The 24,778-nt window shown below is 34.1% G+C and overlaps 1 protein-coding gene, 1 long non-coding RNA gene and 1 pseudogene across 15 annotated transcripts in view; all 3 read left to right on the top strand.

Annotated features, from left to right (window-relative positions):
- Positions 1 to 24,778, top strand: part of RALGAPA1 (Ral GTPase activating protein catalytic subunit alpha 1) — a 224,591-nt gene that overhangs the window by 65,449 nt on the left and 134,364 nt on the right. For 11 of the 14 annotated variants that reach the window (XM_045585379.1, XM_036451922.2, XM_036452055.2 and 8 more), the window contains 5 exons: positions 568 to 716; positions 4,217 to 4,346; positions 6,008 to 6,245; positions 8,182 to 8,343; positions 18,148 to 18,288. In XM_045585379.1, the coding sequence (XP_045441335.1) occupies positions 568 to 716; positions 4,217 to 4,346; positions 6,008 to 6,245; positions 8,182 to 8,343; positions 18,148 to 18,288 (820 nt within the window). The remainder of the gene's footprint in view (positions 1 to 567; positions 717 to 4,216; positions 4,347 to 6,007; positions 6,246 to 8,181; positions 8,344 to 18,147; positions 18,289 to 24,778) is intronic. The other 3 variants (XM_036451938.2, XM_036452032.2, XM_036452021.2) reach the window with 1 other exon arrangement.
- LOC123652830 lies at positions 18,305 to 23,246 on the top strand. The gene is made up of 3 exons (XR_006742331.1): positions 18,305 to 18,961; positions 19,713 to 19,766; positions 23,222 to 23,246. It is a non-coding gene; the product is annotated as an uncharacterized LOC123652830 (long non-coding RNA).
- Positions 24,449 to 24,555, top strand: LOC118709656 (annotated as a pseudogene).

Here is a 24,778-nt window from a genome sequence, read left to right as displayed (position 1 = left end):
TTTCATTTTATGACAGCAATACCATTCTTACATGAAAGCTCTCAGTTTAAAAAAAAATACGCTGGCCGAAACCAGTTTGGCTCAATGGATAGAGCATCGGCCTGCGGACTGAAAGATCCCGGGTTCAATTTCTGAAATGGGCATATACCTTGGTTGCGGGCACATCCCCAGTAGGGGGTGTGCAAGAGGCAGCTGATCGATGATTCTCTCTCATCAATGTTTCTAGCTCTCTATCCCTCTGTCTTCCTCTCTATAAAAAATCAATAAAATATTTTTTTAAAAAATAATAAAAAATAAAAATATATGCTGTTTTTTACTGGGGCATTCCCAATAGTAATTTAAAATTTGTCTAGATAAACATAAAATACATAGATTTAATGAGTTTATATTTGAGGTATCAAGTTTGTGGTAGAAGTAGAATTATATATAATTAATCTATGGTCTTATGCTTTTAAATTTATTATTGATCACACCCTAGTCAGCATCTAAGGTTTTTTTTTCTCCTCTGAATAAGAAATTTGCCATTGAAATTCTATAATGAATGGCTAATGATTTCTTTTGTCTTAGGTGTTTATTATAAACTCATCAAATATATTTCTTCTTGAACCTGCAAATGAAATAAAAAGTCTTCTGGATGAGCACACAGATATGTGTAAACGTATTCTTAACATTTATCGGTTCATGGTTGTGCAAGTATCAATGGACAAAAAGACTTGGTAAAAATATTTATTCTTTATGTTTTTTATATGTGTGTATGGATATCGTAACTTTTAGAGAATAGTGTCTGTGAACAGGGCTTGTTATAATATTTTATAGGCTTCTATTGAATAAATGAATATAATATTTTATATAATTATGATGACAACAATAGTCTGCTTTATTTCAACATCTTTTTTTAAAACATCTTTTAAAAGATGTTTTTATTGATTTCAGAGAGAGAAAGGGAGAGGGACAACAAGATAGAAACATCAGTGATGAGAGAGAATCATTGATTAGCTGACTGCTGATGCCTCCTACTAGATCAAGCCCTCACCTGTGCATATGTCCTGACCGGAATCAAACTGTGACCTCCTGATTCATGGGTTGACACTCAATCACTGAGCCACACCAGCCGGGCTATCTCAACATCTTTGTTCAAACTTCCAAAAGACCCCGTGGCTTATTTTTCTAAAATGGGCATGTGATAACCTCCTGTGTCCCAGAATTGAATGTATGTATGTATGCATGTGTGAGTGAATGAAAGAGTAATTATGGAATGCATGAATGCCTGATTCCTTAACCTAGCATTTAAGGCCATGCACCGTTAGGGCCTTGCTTACTTTCCAGCCCTTTCTCAAACCTAAGCATCTTGCAGGGTGGGATTCTGCCTCCAGCTTTATCAAATTTCCTGAGCACATGTGAACTTTCCTTTACAATGTCTAATTTCTGCCATCTTTTTTTATTGTTACCATTAACTATCTTTAGTGTCACCTTCATTTTTCCACATATCCTTGTATGTTTTTTTCCTTTCTTTAATTCTGTATTTGTACCTCGGTTATAATTGTCACATTGTCTTAATCCCTAAATTACTTATATGCATTTGTTTATCTCACTGAATTGAGAGATCCTAAAAGGTATAGACTGGTTGTTTTGTTTCTGTATTTCCTACATTTCTTAGCATGATTCCTTAGATAGTATTGGTACTCTATAAAGATTTGTTTAATTGAATAGAAAAAATAGGCCTTTAGGGAAGTTGAGAAGAGCTGTTCTTCAGTTTTCACAAAAATGGCACCTGTTCATTATGAAATTCAAAGAAAAGTTTGAAAAAGAAAATAAAAAATGGCCAAAAGTTCTCTCACCAAGCCACACACACAGTTACATAGTATTGTGCCATATATATGTGCCATAATTTTCTTAACCAGTCACCTATTGATGGATATGTAGATATTTCATTTTGTTGTTGGAGGAGGGGAGGATGGTCAACATCTTATACATACAATTTTTTCTTTGACTCATTCTTAAAGAATGGAAGTTCTTACTCAATGAACATGCTTAATTTATATTTTGCTATATATGGAAAAACGGCTTTTGAAAAAAATCTTTATTAACAGTATTAATATAATATATTTAGAAGTAGTTATTGTTATTAACTTATTTTGTTAGTTTGCCCTTTTTTACTTTTAATATGCTTTGAATCAATGCTGTGGAGCCAGATTAAAGAGAGTCTTGTTTTAAAATTGGAACACAATTTTAGAATTCTTTTGTTATCAATTCCTTTAAGTCAAAGCATAATGAAAGATTGCCCACACAATAAACTTTTATTGAGTTTACAAGTCTTTATGAATTAAAATCATCATTATTATTGTAGCATAAAGTGAAAGGTTATCTGATACATGAGTGAGTTAAGGTTTGACCACAAATCAGATAAGATTTATTTGGAAATCTATACTTCAAATAGCAGTTTACTATGAATAGCTTTTCATATAGCTAAGCTAGAAGCTTAGGATTACAAATGTGGCAGCTTTTATTTTTATTATATTTTATTTGCATGCAAATTCAGGATATTTTTCATTGAATGATACTTTTCTATTTGATTTTGTCCTCACTCTTCAGAATATCCATCTAAATATGGAATCTAATTATGGGATCTTTTGCTGCCTCTGCTGTATCTTTTCTCACATGGACTGCTCCATGTGTTGCTATGTCTGAAATGGGCTAGCAAATAAAGCCAAAGAGGAGGGGCTGTGATAGGGACTTAGGCTGTTAGCCTCACTATACAGCCAACCATGTACAACCACTGTCAGACTCTTTTTCACATATAGTTGAATTATTAGGTGAAAATATGGCAGTTTTGTTGTCTTAATAATAAACATCAAGAAGAACAAGGCAAGGTAAAGATATTATTAGGATGGCTTGATTTGCAATACACAAAGAACAAAAATGGTTAAAAAATGGCCGGCCCATCAGTGAATAGAGCTTCAGCGTGCAGACTGAAGGGCCCCAGGTTCAATTCAGATAAAGGGCCTGTACCTTGGTTGCGGGCATATCCCCAGTAGGGGTTATGCAGGAGGCAGCTGATTGATGTTTCTCTCTCATCAATATTTCTAGCTCTGTCACTCTCCCTTCCTCTCTGTGGAAAAAAAAAAAATCAATAAAATATATATATATATTTTAAAATGGCCAGGCCAGTAGTTGAGCGTCAACCTATGGACCAGGAGATCACAGTTCAATTCCCAGTCAGGGCATATGCCCAGGTTCTAGGCTCAATCCCCAATGTGGGGCATGCAGGAGGCAGCCAATTAATGATTCTCTCTCGTCTTTGATGTGTCTGTCTTTCTTTCCTCCTTCCTCCCCCTTCCTCTCTGAAATCAATTTAAAAAATATTTTTAAAATATTCTTTTAAATGGCTAAACTTAAAAGATGGGAAGAAGCAATAGAGTGATGGTCCTTAATTACTTGTCAGGCTCATTGTGATTTATTAATCTTAAAATATCATGTAGTGTTTCATTTTTATTTTTTTATTTTTTATTTTTTTATTTTTATTTTTTTAAAATATATTTTATTGATTTTGTACAGAGAGGAAGGCAGAGAGATAGAGAGTTAGAAACATCGATGAGAAAGAGTCATCGATCATTTGCCTCTTGTACACCCCCTACTGGGGATATGCCCGCAACCAAGGTACATGCCCTTGACCAGAATCGAACCCGGGTCCCTTCAGTCCCCAAGCCGACGCTCTATCCATTGAGCTAAACCGGTTTTGGCATAGTGTTTCATTTTTAATTGATTTTATTGGTGTGACATTGGTTAATAAAATCATATAGTGTTTTTAAATTGAACCTGTTTCAATTCTAGATATGTGGTAGTTCTCCCTATTGTTAAGATGATCAGGTAGAACTATATTATATAGCTGAATGAGTGTTCTTCAAACAGCTTCCTAAGTTTACTGTTTAATTTTTGGGGTGTAGGATGGACTGGTCTCACCACTTTCACCCAAAATTTTCATCTTTTGTATAAATATTTATCTGATGAGTGGGTATTGTGTCTGAAAAAATGGTATAGATTTATAAAGTGGAATTTAAAATTGTAATATTTAAGAATTCTAAAATTTTGAAAGATATTTGCTATTTGAGTTATTGAAAGATAATACAATTTTTAAAGCAAATAATTTGAAAGTTATTCATTAATCAAAAGCAAACATATGCAAGAAGGAAACTAATTTTTTTTTTTTTTTTTTAAGGGAACAGATGCTGCTTGTGTTGCTCAGAGTCACGGAGTCTGTACTGAAGATGCCATCACAAGCTTTTCTACAGTTCCAGGGGAAAAAAAATATGGCCTTGGCAGGTCGACTTGCAGGACCACTTTTTCAGGCAATAAAAATAAATAAATAGATAGTTAAATAGGTGTATAGATATGTATTTTTTTAAGACTTACTGAGCTCTGTATTTGTTACTTGAAGGGAGAAAGCATTAAATTGGTAGTCATTTTATATTAAAGTATCTTTTGTAAAGCTAAATTAAAAATTGCTTTTTAAAACACACTTATTTGCCATATGTACAAATTCATAACCTATTATAAAAGTGGAAATACGGTTCTGAAAAAAGGGGTTAACTCAGGCTTGATGATATTTACTTTATTTTTTGTGTAGCTCACTTGTACAATTGCAAAAAGCTGCTGGAGGGCTTCATGAGTAGTAGCCTGATTGTTTGCTTTATGAGTTTCCAAGTCTCAGGTCCTATTGGAGAGCCAAAACTTTGTTTTATATTGTTCCACAGCAATGAGAAGTAGTAGATAATCAAGGTTTTTATTTATGCTATTAAGACTTTATTCTCTTAACATCTTCATTTGAAGTATCAGTGGTAGTTTGATTTTATAGGAATTTATACATCATGTTTTCCAACCTGAGGATAAAATACTGAGTTTAAATGTATTATGAATTTTTTGGAAACTAGAAAGGAAAATATTTTCTTAATATGACACATTGAATGTAAATACATGGGTAAAAATAGTTCTTAATGTCAAAATCTGAGATCTAATTCTTCACCAGAAATGTAACTTAAAATTAATTTATTTTCAAATATGCTAGTTTACCTAAAATTCTATGTTGCTAGTAAAAAACCCTTTGAAACCAGCTATATTTATTATCTAAACTCCTCTCGACTTCATAAGCCTTTATTCTTTCTCTCTTTAATTTTCCCATTGTTAAAACTAACCCAATGGTGGGAGCTATAGGAAGACAAAATTTTACCTTGCTATGTAGAATAACTTCTTTGTAATCTGAACATTTAAAGATAGAATGGAGGCTCATTAATCATTAATATTCTGTACTATAAACTCTGCTCATTTTCATCTTTACATTTAACCTGTAAATTTTTGTGAATTTCTTAATAAAATTTATAAAAGTCAGCTTTTGAAAACCTATTTTGTAACTTATTTCATCAATAGGATATATCTGCAGCATCACAGGCATACTAGCTGATTATTGATACTTATTCTTTTATGAATAAATTTTTTACTGTGATTGAATTTATACAGAACACTATTCCTCTGGTTTCTTTACAATGACATTTAATTTTATTCTTCAATTTACATATTATTTTCAAAAATACATTCACTAAGTTAGGTACATCTCTAATTTCTATTTTTAGAATGTTCAAGTTTTATAGTTAGTGATTTGAAGATGTAGTGAGTTTTTTTTAGTTCCAGTAACCATTAATTACTCAGTAATTTCAACAGTTAGTTTGGGAAAGATTTTATATCTTTATTAAAAGCATTTATTTAATATTAACATAAAAGAGCAACTTCAGGGAAATTTCTTTTCAGTTTTGGCACCTTGTCTTAATTGCTAGAATGTTGAAAGTTGGCAATTGTTGAAGTGAAATATATAGTAGATACTAACGATTGCATGAATTACCATGTACCAAGAAAAGGCCATGGATATTATTCTCCTTGTTTTTAAGTAATTTAAAATAATTGAATATATATGAGTTTGAATATATTTCATTTTTATTTCTGATTTTTTTCTTTATAGACTCTTATAGTTGCCTGGATCAAAGCAAATCTAAATGTGTACATTTCCCGAGAACTTTGGGATGATTTACTCTCAGTCTTGTCATCACTGACCTATTGGGAAGAATTAGCCACTGAGTGGTCACTGACTATGGAGACACTAACTAAAGTTTTAGCTAGAAATTTATATAGTTTGGATCTCAGTGATTTACCATTGGATAAGCTGAGTGAACAGAAGCAAAAAAAGCACAAAGGGAAAGGTAAGAGTTGTTCACAGAGATGTTCCATATAAATTTGTTTAAATAATTTGGTCTCAGAAGACCAAGCCAGGGAGAGGGCTAAGGTTAAAAGTCATATTTTCTCTTCATTATTCCCCTCTTCATTTATCCTGAAGGTTGAAAAACCTTAAAATAAGTAATAATGTTGATGTGGGACAAAGTGTTCTGTATATAAAGAGTTATAGATAAGCTAGAGGCCCGTTGCACAAAGATTCGTGCAAGCATAGGCCTTCCTTCCCCTGGCTATGCTCCTGGCCGCCCCAGAGCCTGCAAGTCTTCGCTCAAGGCTGGAGCACCGCTCCTGTAGCTCCCTCTGCCCCCCATCTTCCCCCGCATAGCAGGCACCCCGCCCAGCCGCTCCGTGCCTGCATATGCAAATTAACTGGTCATCTTTGTTGGGTTAATTTGCATATCATTCCTGATTGGCTGATGGGCAACATGGGGTACAGTCAATTTGCATACTTCTCTTTTATTAGTGTAGATAAGTCAGAATCTTAAATATTGTATTTTTAATAGTCAAAATTGAAGTTTATCAAACACTTCCTTTATCATACGTACATTTTTGTTAGATGATGGTTTTATATTATTCTACTTAAAAATAATTTGAAAATTATTTTGAAAACATTTTCTTAGTTCTTAACTAAAAGCAAACATTCCACATGTGGACTGCGTATCTCCCTAATATTTAAAAGGGATGGAGGGACAGTAACAGTGATTATGTTACTATGATTTTATGATCCTTGGTTTGTTAGTATTTTCCATTATTAATAGTTTCTACTTAGAGATTATATCTGAGTCACATTTCACGCTTAACACCAGATAGTAAATATGTGACCAAACTACTTTTTCCTGGACTATTTCCCAAGTAGCTATAATTGACAGGTAGAGATTTAGTAACTTCTACCTCAGGATGGTTTTGGTTAGCTCATTTTCTATTCTTCTGGCTTGTCCAGATGTTTCATTTATATTATGAGTCAATTGAGTGGCAGAGAATTTATAATACTTATTGTTGATGGCATATTTTAAAAAAATCTGCATCTGTTTTAGAATATGATTTCTACATAAAATGAAGTTCAATAAAGCCTTACAGTACACAAGAATTTTATCTTGTTACTTTATAGTATACTAGAGGCTCAGTGCACAAAATTTGTGCACTTAGGAGAGGGTCCCTCAGCCTGTCCTGTGCCCTCTTGCAGTCCAGGAGCCCTTGGGGGATGTCTGACTAATGGCTTAGGCCCACTCACCCCGGGGAATGGGCCTAACCCAGCAGTCGGACATCCTTAGCATTGTCATAGAGGTGGGAGAGACTCCCACCACCGCTACTGCACTTGCCAGCTGTGAGCCCGTCTTCTGGCTGAGGGTGCTCTACTTATGGTAGCACACTGACCACTAGGAGGCAGCTCCTGCATTGAGTGTCTGCCCCCTGGTGGTCAGTGATTGTCATAGCGACTGATCATTCTGCAGTTTGGTCTTTATTAGCCTTTTATTATATAGAACTAGAGGCCCAGCACACAGATTCTTGCACTCGTGAGGTCCGTTGGACTGGCCTGCAGGGATCAGGCCGAAACTTGACCTCCGACATCCCTTGAGGGGTCCTGGATTGCGAGAGGGCACAGGCCAGGCTGAGGGACCCCACTGGTGCACAATCAGGGCCGGGGAAGGACTGCGGGAGGGCTCCAAGGCTTGTCCGGCCCATCTCACTCAGTCCCAATTGACCGCACCCCAGCAACAAGCTTATCTGTTGGTCAGAGCATCTTTACCCTGGTGGCCAGTGTGCATCATAGCCACCAACCAAATGGTAGCTTAGGCTTTTATATACATAGATTATGAATAAGTCTAAGAATCTGAGGTTAGCTATTACACATATCTGAAAAGATAATTGATCAGATATACTAAGATTATAAATCTACATTTCTAGGAGTTGGACATGAATTTCAGAAAGTTTCGGTTGACAAGTCATTTTCTAGAGGATGGAGTCGTGATCAGCCTGGCCAAGCCCCAATGAGACAGAGAAGTGCAACAACCACCGGTTCCCCAGGAACTGAAAAGGCGAGGAGTATAGTACGGCAAAAAACTGTTGGTATGTACTCTTTACATCATGAGAATTGTACAGGGGAATCCATTTATAGTCCTCAGTAACAATGTATCTAAATGCAGTTTTCTTATCAGTTGATTTTTATTGTTAAGTGAAACACTAGTATAGCAAAACCTTTTTTTTTTTTCTTTCAGTAGTACTCAAGAGTCCAATGACATGCTGTTATTCCTTTATGGTATTAAGATTTATCATACATTATTTTTATGTAGTTTATTTTACTGTAATGTCAATAATTCTAAACTGTTATTTTACAGAATTGAAGTAGAACTGATTCACTTTCCAGAACTGATATAGTTTCTTCTAAGTGAATATACTCACAATCATGGAAAACTTTCAGTACTACAATTACATATTTAGATTGGCTTTAGACTTTCAGCAAGGAATACATGCTCTCTATTTGCAGACAGCTGAGGCCAAGGTGGAGTCTATTGCTAGGTTCATTGCTGCTTTTAACAAGGATCACTCACGATACTATAGATTTAGCTACCATTTTATTCCTTTTCCCCTCAGAGATTTTTAACTTGGTTTGAATTGTAGTAGGTTGAGTGCTATAAGGAAAAGCAAAAGGGCTGTGTCCTAATCTCTTTTTTCACTCTTCTTTCATTACTAGATAGCTAGGTAACTTTAGAAAATTTACTGAACTTTCTAGACTTTACTTAGTTCATCTGTGTAGTGCCTGAAACAAAATTGCTTGTAATTACTTCAGGCTTTATAATCCATGATTCTATGGAAGGAGAATTTTCTGTAGGAATGTATCTATATTTAATGGTAATCATTGGAAAACACTATTAATTTAAAAGAAATTTAAAACCATTGTAAGGATATATCATCTATAAAATGATGGGTTCTAAAGTGTTAAGAATTACATTCTAAACAGAGAATCAAAACTAGAAATTAAAGATTTAAAAGACTTAAAAATCATAGTCCTTTTTAAATTTTATTTTTAATTTCAGGGAGAGGATGAGAGAGAGAGAAACATCAATGATGAGAGATAATCACTTCTGTACACCCTCTACTGGGATGGAGTCTGCCACCTGGGCATGTGCCCTGACTTGAATCAAACTGTGACCTCCTTGTTCATGGGTAGACACTCAATCACTGAGCCACACTGTCCCTGCAAAATATTGGTCTTTTAAATCTTGCTTGAGTATCTTTAAAATTGTTCATGAATTTTTTATAGAAGTAGTTTATGCTTAGTGTGGGGAGTAAAGTTTTAAATATAAAGACTCTTTAGCTGTCTAATTCAAAGTAATCATTGTTAACATGTTGGTATATCTCTAATTTTTAAGAGGCATTTTATATATGTGAGTAATATTCATCTTTAAATCATATCTGTTCATTGAAGAAACCTATGAATTAAAAAGTTAAAGCATTTACAATTTTGGTAATAAAAGTACCTGCTAAAGGTAGAAAATATTAAAATATTATATTAATATATAATTAAATTAGGATATTCTTTGGACATATATTTTCTTTAGTTTTAAAAATTAATATTTTGTGTTCTTAATGAACTTAGTTAAAAATTCAAACTATGAAAGTATATATATTCTGGTCTTTCCCTCATCACTACTCTTCACCTTCCCCCTTCATTTCAGTAGAGACAACCACACTATTCTCAGTTTCTTGAGCATTCTGCTAAAGATATTTTATAAATAAAGCCTGTGTATATAGAATAATATACACACTGTTGTGAACCATGATTTTTAGACATTCAAACGAAAAAAGTATTTTTAAAAAATATTTTTTTATTGATTTTTTACAGAGAGGAAGGGAGAGAGATAGAGAGCTAGAAACATCGATGAGAGAGAAAGATTGACTAGCTGCCTCCTGCTCACCCCCTACTGGGGATGTGCTCGCAGCCAATGTACATGCTCTTGACCAGAATCAAACCTGGGACCTTTCAGTCCGCAGACCGACGCTCTATCCACTGAGCCAAACCAGTTTTGGCAAAAAAAGTATTTTTAAGTACTCATTATGTAAGCACTGTCTAAGCATTGAGGCTTTTGGAAGGAACAAAGCTAATAAATTCCACTGTAGCTGACAGTTGTAGTGTTAGGGAGACATATAAAAATAGATTAAACAGTAAACATTTCAGGAAATACTGCTGTGAAGTAAAGTAGAATAAGGGACAAGAGAGTATAGGATGTTGAAATGGAACTGTTTTAGGGAAGTCAGTGAAGGCCCATCTAATCATATGATTTAAGACCAGAGACAATAAAGTGAGAGCAGATAACTAGAGGAAAGAGTATTCTAAGCAGAAGAAAAAATATAAAAGCCTGGAGCATGAGTGTGCTTGGATATCTGAGGAAGAAAGAATAAGGGGGTCATAGTGACTGGAGTGTGGAGTAAGAAAGGAAGAGGTTCTAGGAAGTGAAGTCAAGCTATAATGATACATTTTAAAGATTATTGTATATCAGAAATTGTTCAATTTCTTACATCAGATTTCATTACATGGCAGTACCATAATTTAACCCATATCCTGAAGATGAACATTTAGTTTCCAATTTTGTGCAATTAAAGTGGTACAGAATACAATTACATATGCTTACACACTTTATACATATATGCAGGTATATCCATAGGTTTACTCTGTAGGATTTAAAAATAAATTGTTCTTAAGACAATGAAATACCACATACCTATTAGAATGGCTAAAATCAAGAATACAAGAATACTGACAATAGCAAGTGCTGATAAGGTGGTAGAGCAACAGTAACTATCAATGTTGGTGAGAATGCAAAATGGTACAGTCACTTTGGAAGACACTTTGGTAGTTTAAAAAAATATATATATTCTTACCATCCTTGATAATTATTCAGGTAACATGAAGACATGACATCTGTACAATCCCCTACACACAAGTATTTGTAGCAACTTTATTCATAACTAGAGGCTAGGTGCACAAATTCGGGCACGAGTGAGGTCTGGCCAGTTGGGCCAACCAGGGAGAGGGGACATGGGAGGTTGGCCAGCCGGCCCCACCCCTGGTTGTAGGGGGGCGATCAGAGGTCAGGCTGGCTGGGGGCAGGGCTGTAGGTGGTTGGTGGGCTGGCCCCACCCCCCATCCAGATGAGGGGGCTGATCTGGGGCAGAGCTGGCCAGGGGGAGGTGCCACAGGCAGTTGGCTGTCTGCCCTGCCCCCTGGTCGAACTCTCATTTGAACTCCCCGTCAAGAGGACAATTTGCATATTAGCCTTTTATTATATAGGATTGTCCAAACTTGGAAGCACCAAGATGTTCTTTAGTGGATGAATAGATTAACAACTGGTGCATCCACACATAGAATATTATTTAGAGACTAGAGGTTCAGTGCATAAAATTTGTGCACATGGGCGGGGGGGGGGAGGTGTTCCTCAGCCTGGCCTGCACCCTCTCACATTCTGGGAGCCCTCAGTGTGCACTCACAGGGGTAGCGCTCGCCAGCCATGAGCCCGGCTTCTGGCTGAGCAGCACTCCCCCTAGGGGTGTGCACTGACCACCAGGGGGCAGCTACTGCGTTCAGTGGGATTGGACCGAAACTGGCTCTTCAACATCCCCCCAGGGGTCTCAGATTGCGAGAGGGCACAGGCCAGGCCGAGGGACCTCGCCAGTACATGATCAGGGCCAGTGAAGAACTTGGGAGGTTGGCCAGCGGGGAGAGACCCCGGGAGGGCTCCAGTGTGTGTCCAGCCCATCTCCCTCAGTCCCAATTGGCCAAACCCCAACAGTAAGCTAACTTACCAGTCAGAGCGTCTGCCCTCTGATGGTCAGTGCACATCACAGTGTCTGGTCGACTGGCCCCTGATGGTCAGTGCACATCATAGCAAGCAGTTGAGTGGCCTTAGCATATCATTAGCATATTACACTTTGATTGGTTGAACGGATGACTGGATACTTAGCATATTAGGCTTTTGTTTTGTAGGATATGAAGAAATTAGCTATTAGACAATGAAAATATATGGAGGAGCCCCAAATGCTAAGTGAAAGAAGCCAATCTGAAATGGCTATATATGATTTTAACTATATGGCATTCTGAAAGACAGGAAACTAAGGAGACTGTAAATGGTCACTGGTTATGAGGTAAGGCAGTATTGCAGGGCAAGAAGGAGGGATGAATAGGTGGGGAGCATAGGTGGTTTTTAGGGAAGTGAAATTATTTTGCATGATACTATAATGGTGTATATGTGTCATTATAAATTTGTCCAAAACCCATAGAATGCACAACACAAAGAGTGATCTCTGGTATGAACTATCAGTATTCGCTCATCAGTTGTAGCAAATATTCCTTGCTGATTAATGCAAGATGTTAATATTTGGGGAACCTGGTGCTGATGAGATGATATGTTAGAACTTTTTGTACTTGCAACTCAGTTTTTCTGTAAACCCCAGTTAATTTAAAAAACATTTAATGCCCTAACCAGTTTGGCTCAGTGGATAAAGCATTGGCCTGTGGACTGAAGGGTCCTGGGTTCGATTCCCATCAAGGGCACGTACCTTGTTTGCAGGCACATCCGCAGAGGGGTGTGTGCAGGAGGCAGCTGATTGATGTTTCTCTCTCATCGATGTTTCTAACTCTATCCCTCTCTCTTCCAATATGTATAAAAACGATAAAATATATTTTAAAATATTTTCTATTAAGAACAGAAAATAATTTAGACATTTGAAATAATCACAGATTTGCCTTTGAAAATTTTTATTTTTAAAAGTCTGTTATTCTCTATTTCTTAATTGTGTTACTTGAATTGGGAGAAATAAATCACATTGAGAATATACTTTACATTTCTCTTTTATGCACTAGTCCTTTAAATAACAAACCTTAGCCGAGACCGGTTTGGCTCAATGGATAGAGTGTCGGCTTGGGGACTGAAGGGTCCCGGGTTCGATTCCGGTCAAGGGCATGTACCTTGGTTGTGGGCATATCCCCGGTAGGGGGTGTGCAAGAGGCAGCTGATCGATGACTCTCTCTCATCGATGTTTCTAGCTCTCTATCTCTCTCCCTTCCTCTCTGTACAAAATCAATAAAATATTCAAAAAAATAAATAAATAAATAAATAACAAACCTTAGTTCCTCTTGTTAAAAATATATTTTGCCTTGCCCAATGTAGCTCAATTGAGTGTTTCCAATGCATCTGAAGGTTGCCTGTTCAATTCCCAGCGAGGGCACATTCCCCGTGCGGGCTGGATTCCCTATATGGGGTGTGCAGGAGGCAGCGGGTAACATTTCTCTCTTTCCTTCTCCCTTCCATTCTCTGAAACTCAGTAAAACATATATATATCTCTATATACTTAAAGTATTGTATCTTTTCTCACAACTGACTTACGTACCTGATAGAGTGATAACACATATAACTTTTAAAGGCTAATTTAATTTTAAGCAGCTTTGTTTATACTTGTAGTCTAAACTAATCTCTGCATTTGATGTCCTTATATTTCATGAGGGTACTAGTGTAGTCTCTGGTGAAATTTATAAAAAAAGTAATTTCATTATATCCAAACACCTATTTTATTGGTTGCTTTCTAGAGTTTTCAGATTGGAATTCTGCTAAGAGGATTTGTTTTTCACTTACAGGCTACTTGTCTTTATTTTAAAAAATATTAAACATTCCATAATCCTCTAGTCAGATTTCTCAGAATGGCCTTAATAAGAATTTTTTTTGTTATTCATATTGAGTTTAAAATGTAATTAAATTTTTTAAAGTTTTGCTATGCCAGCAAATATTAAAGAAAGTACAGTGAATTTAGGACTTAATATAGAATATATTCATGAGAAGCAATGTTAAATGTTGCAATTATGACTTAGAACCTGGTATTCAACATTTGGAATAAATATATCACTGCTCTGTTTTCAGATTTTCCTCTTAGTTTATTATATATTTAGGCCTAAATTTGAGGACTGACAGGTATATTTCTTCCAGTGAACATACATGTGTACATATTGTGAACTTAATTTAAAATTAGTGAGAAATATGTGTTACATTTTAGAAGTGAGAAAAGGTCAGAGTTGTCTTCCTCCTGTTTATTTTATATGTTTGTATGCTTTTAGTGATCCATCACATTTGCTGTCTGTGTTCTTATGTTGCATGGGAACTCTGAAGTGAAGGTTACAGTTTTTGATAATGTGATCCAAAATGAGTTTATTAGAGTGGATTTATTTTTATTTATTATTTTTAGTGGGGTGAAGTGAAGATAAGAATTCTTTAAAAATTGGCATGCTTGTAGTTTTGAAAATCTGTTTGTACTTTAAAAAAGAAATACAGTTTTATTGATTTCAGAGAGGAAGGGAGAGGGAGAGAGAGATAAAAACATCAGTGATGGGCCAAAACTGGTTTGGCTCTGTGGATAGAGCGTCCGTCTGCAAACTGAAAGGTTCCAGGTTCAATTCCGGTCAAGGGCATGTACATTGGTTGCGGGCACATCCCCGGTTAGGGCCATACAGGAGGCAGCTGATGGATGTTTCTCTCTCATCGATGTTTCTAGCTCTCTATCCTTCTCCCTTCCTCTCTGTAAAAAAAAATCAATAAAATATATTAAAAAAAAAAAAGAAAAAAAGAAAAGAAACATCAATGATGGGAGAGAATCATTGATCACTGCCTCTTGCACGCCCCCTTTTGGGGATTGAGCACACAACACCGCATGTACCCTGATGTAATTGAACCCTGATCTCCTGGTTCATAGGTCTATGCTGAACCCGCTGAACCACTGAGCCACATCAGCCATGCTGATTTTACTTTTTGATGTTATATTTTTGATACTGCCCTTTATCTATGTATAAATGGATAGATACTACAGATGTAAGAAGATCACTGATGAATGTGGTTTTGGAATGTATGCAGTAATAGAAATGTTAGTGGCTTAACAGAGATCCTCTGTCATAAGCTTTAGGTTACTACATCTCAAAAATTCCAATATTTAATTTATTCTAATTTTCTATAGTAGGAGTTGCATGGTTGTGAGGCATTTGCCAGATTTCCAGGTATGCATAAAGACCTGTAGTAGAGTAACAAACGTAGTGGTCCCTGTGGGAAGAATTCATTTCAGATCATAACACTGACATACCATTGCAATTATGGAAGAAATTCCGAGGGGAATGCCCTATCTCTTCAAGTTGGTGGTGGAAAAGAAAAACAGAAGGAATTATCTAATCCAAGGGGAAAAATAGAAGAAAACATATTATAATTCATGTAATCAAAAATTTGATTCAGTTTAAAAGAATTATCTCTGAAAATCACATCTGATTACAGCTGTAGGTGGTATGTGTTAACAAATAGCACTTCAAGTTTTGCCTTGTGTATGTCTTTGCTGTAAAAGCTTTTACTGAGTGATTATCTTGAAATCAACAAAACAGTTATTTCAGATTGGATTATAAAATTATTGGTAATTTTCACAAATACAAGAAACTAACAGGAAAATGAGTAGAGCCAGATTTTAATATTTTGTATATATGTTCCATTTTAAAATACAATTATTTTTAATACAAGCCATACACTGAAGAAAAATTATTGTTATTGTCTTAATATACTCCTACCTTCCGTGTTTTGCTACACATAAATGTATCTAAAAACTGCTCTTAAGGAATTATTTTGCCAACACAAATAAAAATTTCTAAAAAATCTATCATTCTTTTCCAGTTATAAACTCTGGCATACCTTTAGTTTTTGGTTAATAATTCTTCTGGTTTGCTCCTCTGTATATTCACAACTGAAACTTTTGTTTTTGAAATGATTATGTTGGGCTGCTCAAATACAGGTATTCACTCAGTAAAGATTTAAGTTCATATGAGCCTCAATGTAGGATATAAAGATAAGAGGATATGTTTGTTACATTTGAAAAGTTGGGAGGCTGACACTGGAAGCACACAATCCACTAAAAAATAGATTGCAAGCTTTGTAAAAGCAGGAATTCTTGTTTGTTTTGTTCATTGCTTTATTGCTAATAAGTTAATTATGTGGGAGAGTGAGAAAAGATTCACAGATGAGATGCCATTTTGAGTATGAAGGGTTGTCTTAGGAAGAAAAGAAGACCAAGGTATATTATGAACTCAGAAAGCCATGCTGTTGTGAAAGTATGAAATTTTCTGGGAATAGTGTAAAATTCTGTGTGACAGCAGGAGGAGAGAAGAGTTGGAGATGAAGTTTCAGTGTTTATTGCAGCTAGTTGCAAAGGCCTGTGTGACAGGCTAAGTAGGTATCAGGGAAACAAATCTTTTTAGCAACGACACTATTTCATTGTTACGCAATATTATGCAATATTGTTTTTTAAAAGTCCTCTGTACTCAACAATACACATAACTACTTATTCAAAAATTCCTAGACTAATAGTTAAGTTAAAAATGTTTGGGAAGTATAAACTTAATTATTAATAGCTATTTTTTAATATATTTTTATTGATTTCAGAGAGGAAGGGAGAGGGTAAGACAGAAACATCAGTAATGAGAGAGAATCATCGATCAGCTGCCTCATTCACATCCCACACTGGGGATTGAACCCATAACCTGGGCATGTGTCCTGTCCAGAAATCTTACCATGACTTCCTAGTTCATAGGCTGATGCTCAACCACTAAGCCATACCAGCTGAGCTAAATTTAATTATTATTTTAGTTTTAAATATAATAAAAATTTGCCGTTAGTCTTGTGAACTTGTGACTCTCCTTTATAGACATAAAGCTACAAATGCAATTTTTAAAAAGTAATACAGTTTTCTTTTTTAATCTTATTTGTTTTTATTGATTTTTAGAGCAGGAAGAAGGGAGAGGGATAGATAGAAACAAAAATGGGTGAGAAACATAGATTAGTTGCCTCCTGTACACGCCCTACTGGAGACAAGCCCGAAACCCAAGTGTGTGCACTGACCAGGAATTGAACTGGTGACCTCCTGATTCACGGGTGAATGCTCAACCACTGAAGCACTCCAGCTAAAGCACACCAGCTGGGCAGTGCTAAGTTTTTATATACTATGCTTAAGATTCTGAGTAAGCACAAACTTGTTTACTTTTCGAGTAAATTGATTCTTCATGCTGATTATAAATTTTATTTTCTGTAAATGTTTCTATTTAAATTTTTTAAATCGTGGGGGTGGGGCAGGATCTGGGGAGAGCTAGAAGAGGTCAGTGGGGAAACAGGGGGTACATATAATACTTTTAATAGTAAAGATTGAAAAAATAAATAAAATTGTATTAAATAAATAAATTTTCATGTAAATAAGAGATACTGATTTGATTAAGTATTCTCCTACCAGAAACAAATACTGACCATAAGATTCAATTCTTTAGATTATGAATTACATACAATTTTCTAAAAAAGATCTTGAATGTCCTTGACAATTTATTAGGGAAGTGGATGAAAGTAGGAATTATTTTTCTAGGAATTCAGCTTTATTAAGAAGAATGGTTCAGAATTGCCTCAGATGGCTCAAAGAAAGGCCCAAATATGGTACCAAAAATATATTTGAACTAATAATACTGAGTTCTTTTTTATGTTTCCATTCAATGAACTTATCAACCCTTGGTTTTGAGAACATAGGGCTTATTAAAGTGTCTGCTGTTTTTTAATGCTATACCATTGTAACTGCTAATAATAAAAAGCATTTTCCTGCTTTACACCAAAATATTTACATTTGAAAGGTCATATGTGTTCTCTGATTTCTTTTCTTACAGCTTGCCAATATTTGCCGTGCTGAAATGTTTTAATTTAAAATTTCCTTCTTTTGTATCTTTTAGTTTTCTCTGTTGCTGCTTTTTCTGTGACACAAGCCTTTCATTATAGTCACTCTTCTTTTTTCCTTTCCCACTTCTTTCTTTTCCTTTTTTTAAAGCCATGAGAAGCCGATCCATTGGTGAATGTGCTCTGCCATCGGCCTATATACGCAGTGCTAAAAGTGCTCCTGTTCTGATCCATACTTCCAAACCCTTCTTGCCTGATATTGTTCTCACTCCCCTTTCTGATGAGCTTTCAGGTAGTGCCACCTCTGCTAATTTCTGCACCACCTTTTTCACTTTTTAATCCTTCTGCTTTCAAATTTTGCTTAATCAAATAAACTCTTCAAAGTTAATTTCTTTGTGGGAGGTGTGGGAAATTGGGATAGTGGTTGAGAAATCAACATTTTGAGTTATTTGAACTCTAATGCTATCTTTGCAGTTCATTCTGGAAGTGCTAAGTTTAGTGCTGTGCCAATGTCTAGTATTTTGGGTTGTAAATGGCCAATTTTTTTTTCTGTTTATATTTCCATTTTTTTTCTTTTTAGATGGTTAAAAGATGTAATAGTATATATTTATGTCATTATAATGTGTCACAAAAAATGACTTGGAAGATAATAGTCAGAGCTTTGACTTTTAAACTTCCATTGTTTTTACTAACACTATAGTATATCTTGAATAATGCAGTCTCTGTCATCTCATTGTAATTGAAGTAAGCAAGGGGAGTTAATATCAAGAAAAGTACATAATCTGAAAGTTGTTTTATAATAAATCTTTGTACTTATATTAGCTTATAATAATATATAGAATCCTAAGAACGCACTCATTTTAAAACCAAACAAAAAAGCCATTCTGTGAAGCTTCAATTTCTAAGGAGCCTTAAAACCAGCTCAACTTTTTAATTGTACTAATGTTCTTGATCCCCAGTTATTGGTATGGTCTCTTTAATAAGGTTTAATTAATATATAATAAAATGTATAGATCCTGGGTTCAGTTTAATGAGTTTTGAGAATTATCTGTTAACATCTCTGTTAACCATCACCAGAAACAAAATATTGAAAGTTTCCATTCCCCCTAAAATTTTCTAGTAAAACTAAGTCAGTACCCTTCTGATGCACTAGTGCATGCACCTACACCCCCACACACACAGACAACCGCTTTAATTTTTATCACCAGAGATAAGCTTATTCTTTTTTTAAAAAAAGTTTTCAATGAATAAAATCATATCATGTCTTGTCTTTTAGAAAGAAGTAAGCCTGTGTTGAATGTAGTTACTATTCAAAATGTGCTAGCTCAAAGAAAGTTACCTATTCATTCTTGGGTACTTGCCTATCTCTCTTCTTAGGAGTACATTGCGATGGTGAGATGTCTGATTTTGTTTCGGTTTGTTTTTCTAAAACAGCCTATCTGCCTTTCAGTTCCTAATGGACTGTAGGCTTATGTGAGGGAAGGTGCATCAGATGAAGTCCCTTCCACCATCCCTAAACCATTAAGATCAGAGATTTCCAAAACCAAGAATTAGATAACATGTAGATAACACAGACATTCTTGTGTTTTGTATTCTTACTGTCAATGAAAAACTTAGTATTCACTTCAAAAATTTTTTTTTGTATTAGCTTTTTCTAAAATGAGAAAATAAAATATTCAATTATCAGATGTGATATATTTGTGTGTTCTATTTCAGGATATCTTGATTGGGAAGGTTACTTTAATATATTTTTTATGATATTTTTGAGAGGTGTTCAATATTATTTTTTAATCCAAAATATAATTAATTAGAAATAATGAATTACTAATGAATTTTATGATACAATTGTGCAGTTTTTGTATCATAATTGATGATAATAATAAAATAGAAAATTTGACCTTAGATCTAAATCTGGATGTTTCAATAAGTATTTGATGAGAAATGAATGTATTTTATACCAATAAAATTAGGCTACCTGAATTAATTAAGCTATTAGTACAAAAAGTAGTAAAATTTGAAATAAATAAATGGAATACTATGAATTTTAATAATATGGAAAAGAACACATATTTTTGTTACATTTGATACCTCCAAATAAAGAATTAGGTTATTTTTTTTCTTCAGTGCTCCATGGAAGCACTATACCTTCCTATATAAGTTGCCCTGGTTTTATTAATAGTTGCTTATATCAGATTATAATATACTTATCTAAATGGCAAATAAAACAATGTTTCTGTTCTTTTAACTAAATTCGATACAAATAAAAGATACTCCCAATGTGTTCTAAATTTCTCTTAGATATATTTTTTGCTTCAAGCTTTGTTTAAATACGTTAAAGCATGTAATGCAAACCACTTTTGATGTGTTTAGAAAAATAAAATGAGGTTTGACCATTAATTCTTAAATGTTTGCTTGGATTAAATATTCTACTGCCATCTTAAAACTGTCAGGAAGATTTATTTATTTTTTTTAGTCTTAAGGGCTTTACAAGATTGATTTTCTGAAACTTAAGTAATGTTTTGGAAAATATGCATGTTAAGTGCTAAAATATTATTAAAACGCTCAAATAAAGATGAGGTTGTTCCCTTTAAAATGTTCTAAAGTTGTTTCTTCATCAGGATAAGAATTCTTGCTTTGCTGTCAATACAAAATTCAGAAAGATTATCTTTTAATAATTTGATGGGAGAGGTGTTTTTATGTAGAAATGTTTGAAAGAAATTTTCTAGATGGCTACTTTATTTATTGTTGTTTTTATTTCCCCCACTTGGAATAAAATTCCTTTTATGAGAGCTTTAAAGATTTAGATAATAGTGAGACACCAGTTACTAAATCAAAACATTTTATATCTGATTATTAAAATAATGTTAATTTTAGGAAATATGGATTATAGGGAGATTATGTATATTATAATATACATAATTCTCCAAACCAGTGTTTTTTTCTTTATTGATAACTTGTAAAAACAATTTCCTCCAGTGTTTCGTGTGTGTGTGTGTGTGTGTGTGTGTGTGTGTATAATTATAAAAGCATAACTAGTCTTTGAGTAAAAATAATTTTTCTCTTAGGACTTAAAAAAAGCAAGGAGCAAAAACTCTCCTGAGAACTGATTTGAGAATGAATCCAGCTTTTTAGAAACTGATGTGTAATTGAAAACCTTTCCTAGGAGATGTTAATAGGTGTAAAAAGGGTTAAAGATTTATAATGTACATCAACACATTAAAGGCCCCCAGAAGTCCTATTAAAAATTGTTTAATTCAATATTTCTCAAACTTATTTAATCATGGAAAATCCAGGTACACATATTTTCGTACTATAACGCTAAGGTTTCAGAGGGAACAAATTTGGAAGACATTGAACCAATGTCATAATTTTAAATACCCTGTTTCCCCGAAAATAAGACAGTGTCTTATATTAATTTTTTCTCCCAAAGTTGCGCTAGGTCTTATTTTCAGGGGATGTCTTATCTTTCCATGCGCTAGGTCTTATTTTCGGAGAAACACGGGTATTAGCTTTATGAAAATTGGACAGGATTATTCTAATATAACTTTACACAGTAGAAATCATAATTACTGGATTTTTTTTTATTGCCCCTGAAGTTCTTGGAGGCAAATTGAAGCTTAGAGTTTGGTTCTTTAGGTATTAGGTATATTGAGAAGGAGGGAGGGAGAAAAGAAGGGAGAGAGAGAGAAAGAGAGAAATGAAGTTGTATGAACAGTGCTAAATTTAAAGGAAATCACTTAGATCTTCAACCAAACTATTTTCTTACAAAGTTTGAATAAGTTTTACTTTAAAATAGTTTAATATACAGAGAAAAATAAGAAGGAAAGTGAATTAGTACATAAAGAAAAAATGTTTTTCACAATTCTGTATTTTATGTGAGCATATTTAATTGAACTCAGAATAAATTCTGGAATCCTGGACTCATCATCTAAGATAGAGAGTTGTGATGTCTGTAACAACTTCACACACACCACACAACAACAAAAATGAAACTACTCAGAGATAAACACTCTGGCTTTTGATTAGAAGTAGAATTTTCCAGAATAGTATTTACCTGATATTCTTAGATTTAAAAAATAGATATATATTTTATTGATTTTTTTTACAGTGAGGAAGGAGAGGGTTAGAGAGCTAGAAACATCGATGAGAGAGAAAATCGGCCAGTTGCCTCCTGCACACACCCCACTAGGGATGTGCCTGCAACCAAGGCACATGCCCCTGACCGGAATCGAACCTGGGACCTTTCAGTCCGCAGGCCGACGCTCTACCCAATGAGCCAAACTGGTTTCGGCTATTCTTGGATTCTTATGGGGGTAAAAAGAAACTGCTTTTAATTCCTTTCTCTCTTTTTTTTTTTTTTTTTTTTTTTTTTTTTTTAACATATTAAGATTTTAAAAACAAACCACCAATTTTGAAAATACCCTAATTTTGTCCATCCTTTTTTCCTCCTTTTTTCTTCTTTTCCTCCAAGTATTTTTGGTTAAAATTTCCATTCTGCCTACCTTGTGAGTGCGATGCTATATGTTTGTTTAGCTTTATACAGAGTAAACTAGTTGAGTAGCTGAATATCCTTGAAGAGTTTTCTTTAACTCTGGGGACTGGTTCAAAGGCATTGGCACTGTGTCATTGACCTTTCTTAACATCAAACTCAGGCTCCTGCCTGAGGTTTTGATATTATATGTTGGATATTACATAAGCATCTGACATCATTTTTTAAAGTTCTACAAGTTAAACTGGTGTTTTGGAAGCACATTTTCTGTTCTTTCTCTGATACTAATTTTTTTTTCTACACGTTGTTAGCCCAGACTAACAGTCTTTAATTTTCCTGAAAAACAGATTAGAGAGAATCCAGAAATGTCAATAATTATTCTTATTCAAGTTAGCTTTTATTGTAAAAAATATTTTAATGAAAGAAGGGATGTAAAAGAACATAAGCATGTTTTGTACAACTGACTTTGTTTATACTTTTGCAACTATTATTATTTCCTAATCAAGCACTGTGGGTTTCTCACCCTGAAATACGTAGTTTGCAGACCTACTTTCTTCCAATGAGTTTTCAATGCTGCTAATTTGTTTGCCATATTTATTGCTATTAACCCCAGAGTCTAGTCTGTCTAGGCCATTGTAATATAAACTGCTAATGTTATTAACAATGCTGCATTATTTGAATTGAGCTCATAGAGCAAAATATTTTGATCTTTCTGTTTCTATTTTCTGAGTATTAGAAGAAAGAAGATGGTATCTCTCACACCCCATCTTGTTCCTAAATTCTGCCTGGTCAGAAAGAGAATTTTTCATCTCTAATCAAACAAGAAGCTGGCCCTTTTTTATTTAATCAAAGAACTTCTTTCTTCTTACCAATATGTGCTAGTAAGATTTCACAGCTTTTCCGCCTATAATCTGGTTTAAGCATAATTCTAAAATAGAAATTTTTTGCTGAAAAATTTTGTACTTTTTTTTTTTAAGTACATCGCAGGAAAAATCTGAAGCTAACTTAAACACGACATTATGTAACATGTTTATAAACAAATTAAGCAGTATACTTTTCTTATCATAAAAGGTGATCCATGGTTATTTGCCTGTTTCCAGAATTTAAGAGTCAAAGAAAAAATTATTAGAAGGATAAAAAGACAAAAGATCGTTTAGTGGTTTAAGTTTTAGTGGTCTAAAATGAAAATTAATTAAATTTGGTTTATTGCTTTTTAGTCATTTCATGATTTCAGTGATGTAGTTAACTGCTTTGAATTACCTAGTCTTTTAAAAGATGTAGAGTTTTTTACTAGCATCTGTTAGTAAAATTATAAATAGAATGCTCTATAGTTTTTGCTTACCTTGAAGGTACATTGCCTTTATTGCCCAAATAGGCAAATATTACATAAAGGACATTGCCATTTCCTTTAGGCAGTTCCAGAAAAAAATCTTGAGCTTCAGAGTGGCATCAATTTCAGTATACTAATGTAAATGATTTTAATGAATTCAGGAGCTATAAAAATATGTATTATTACTGATCGCTATTATGATTGACATAATGGAATTTAACTTTAGTAAAAGGGATTTGGGCACTTGATTCTGTACCTTATTTTAGAAATTATTAAAAATTTTATTGAGCTCCTGCTCTGTGATGAGCTATTTTAAGCAATGGGGATATTATGCTATTAATAAAAAATTATAGTGTAAGGAATTATTTACTTTATACATTATGCTTTAATTTATAGCTTATCTTTTGAAATAGCAAAGGTTTGTTGTTTTTCTGAAGCAGGATATTATAAAAAAAAAAACCCTACTTTTTAATTCAGAAAATTTTAATGCTAAGTATTTTAAGGAAATCCAGAGGTAAAATTGACATTTCCAGTGTTTCATAGGAACCATTTTCTCAGTGTTCAAAAATATTTTTTAGTTTATTAAAAAACCTTTTTTCTTGTTTTGCTCATTCAGTGCTTCCTAAAACTTTTATCGCTTCTCGGCCTTTTGGCTAAGATCAAGTGTAGTATCAATGCTTCCTAAAACTTTAGGTTAAACTAATTTAATTTAGAGGCTGTTATTTTTTAAGGTAAAATATAAGCAGGGTGATTAGATTATTGTGAAGGCCATTTTTATTTTAACTTGATGGCACCATTATTTTCAGCAATCTAATACAAACTGTCAATTGTTTTCTTTTATATAATTTACAAATATTTGACTTTTATGATTTTTATCTTTATGGAGATAATTCACTGTGCTGCTTTAATATAATTTTTACCAACTTAAAAAATTAATGAATTATTTCATAAATATATATTATT

Source organism: Pipistrellus kuhlii, unplaced genomic scaffold (assembly GCF_014108245.1).
Source record: "Pipistrellus kuhlii isolate mPipKuh1 unplaced genomic scaffold, mPipKuh1.p scaffold_m20_p_1, whole genome shotgun sequence".
Taxonomy (NCBI): Eukaryota; Metazoa; Chordata; class Mammalia; order Chiroptera; family Vespertilionidae; genus Pipistrellus; species Pipistrellus kuhlii.
Note: the sequence above shows the minus strand (reverse complement) of the source record. Positions and strands in the feature narration are given on the sequence as shown.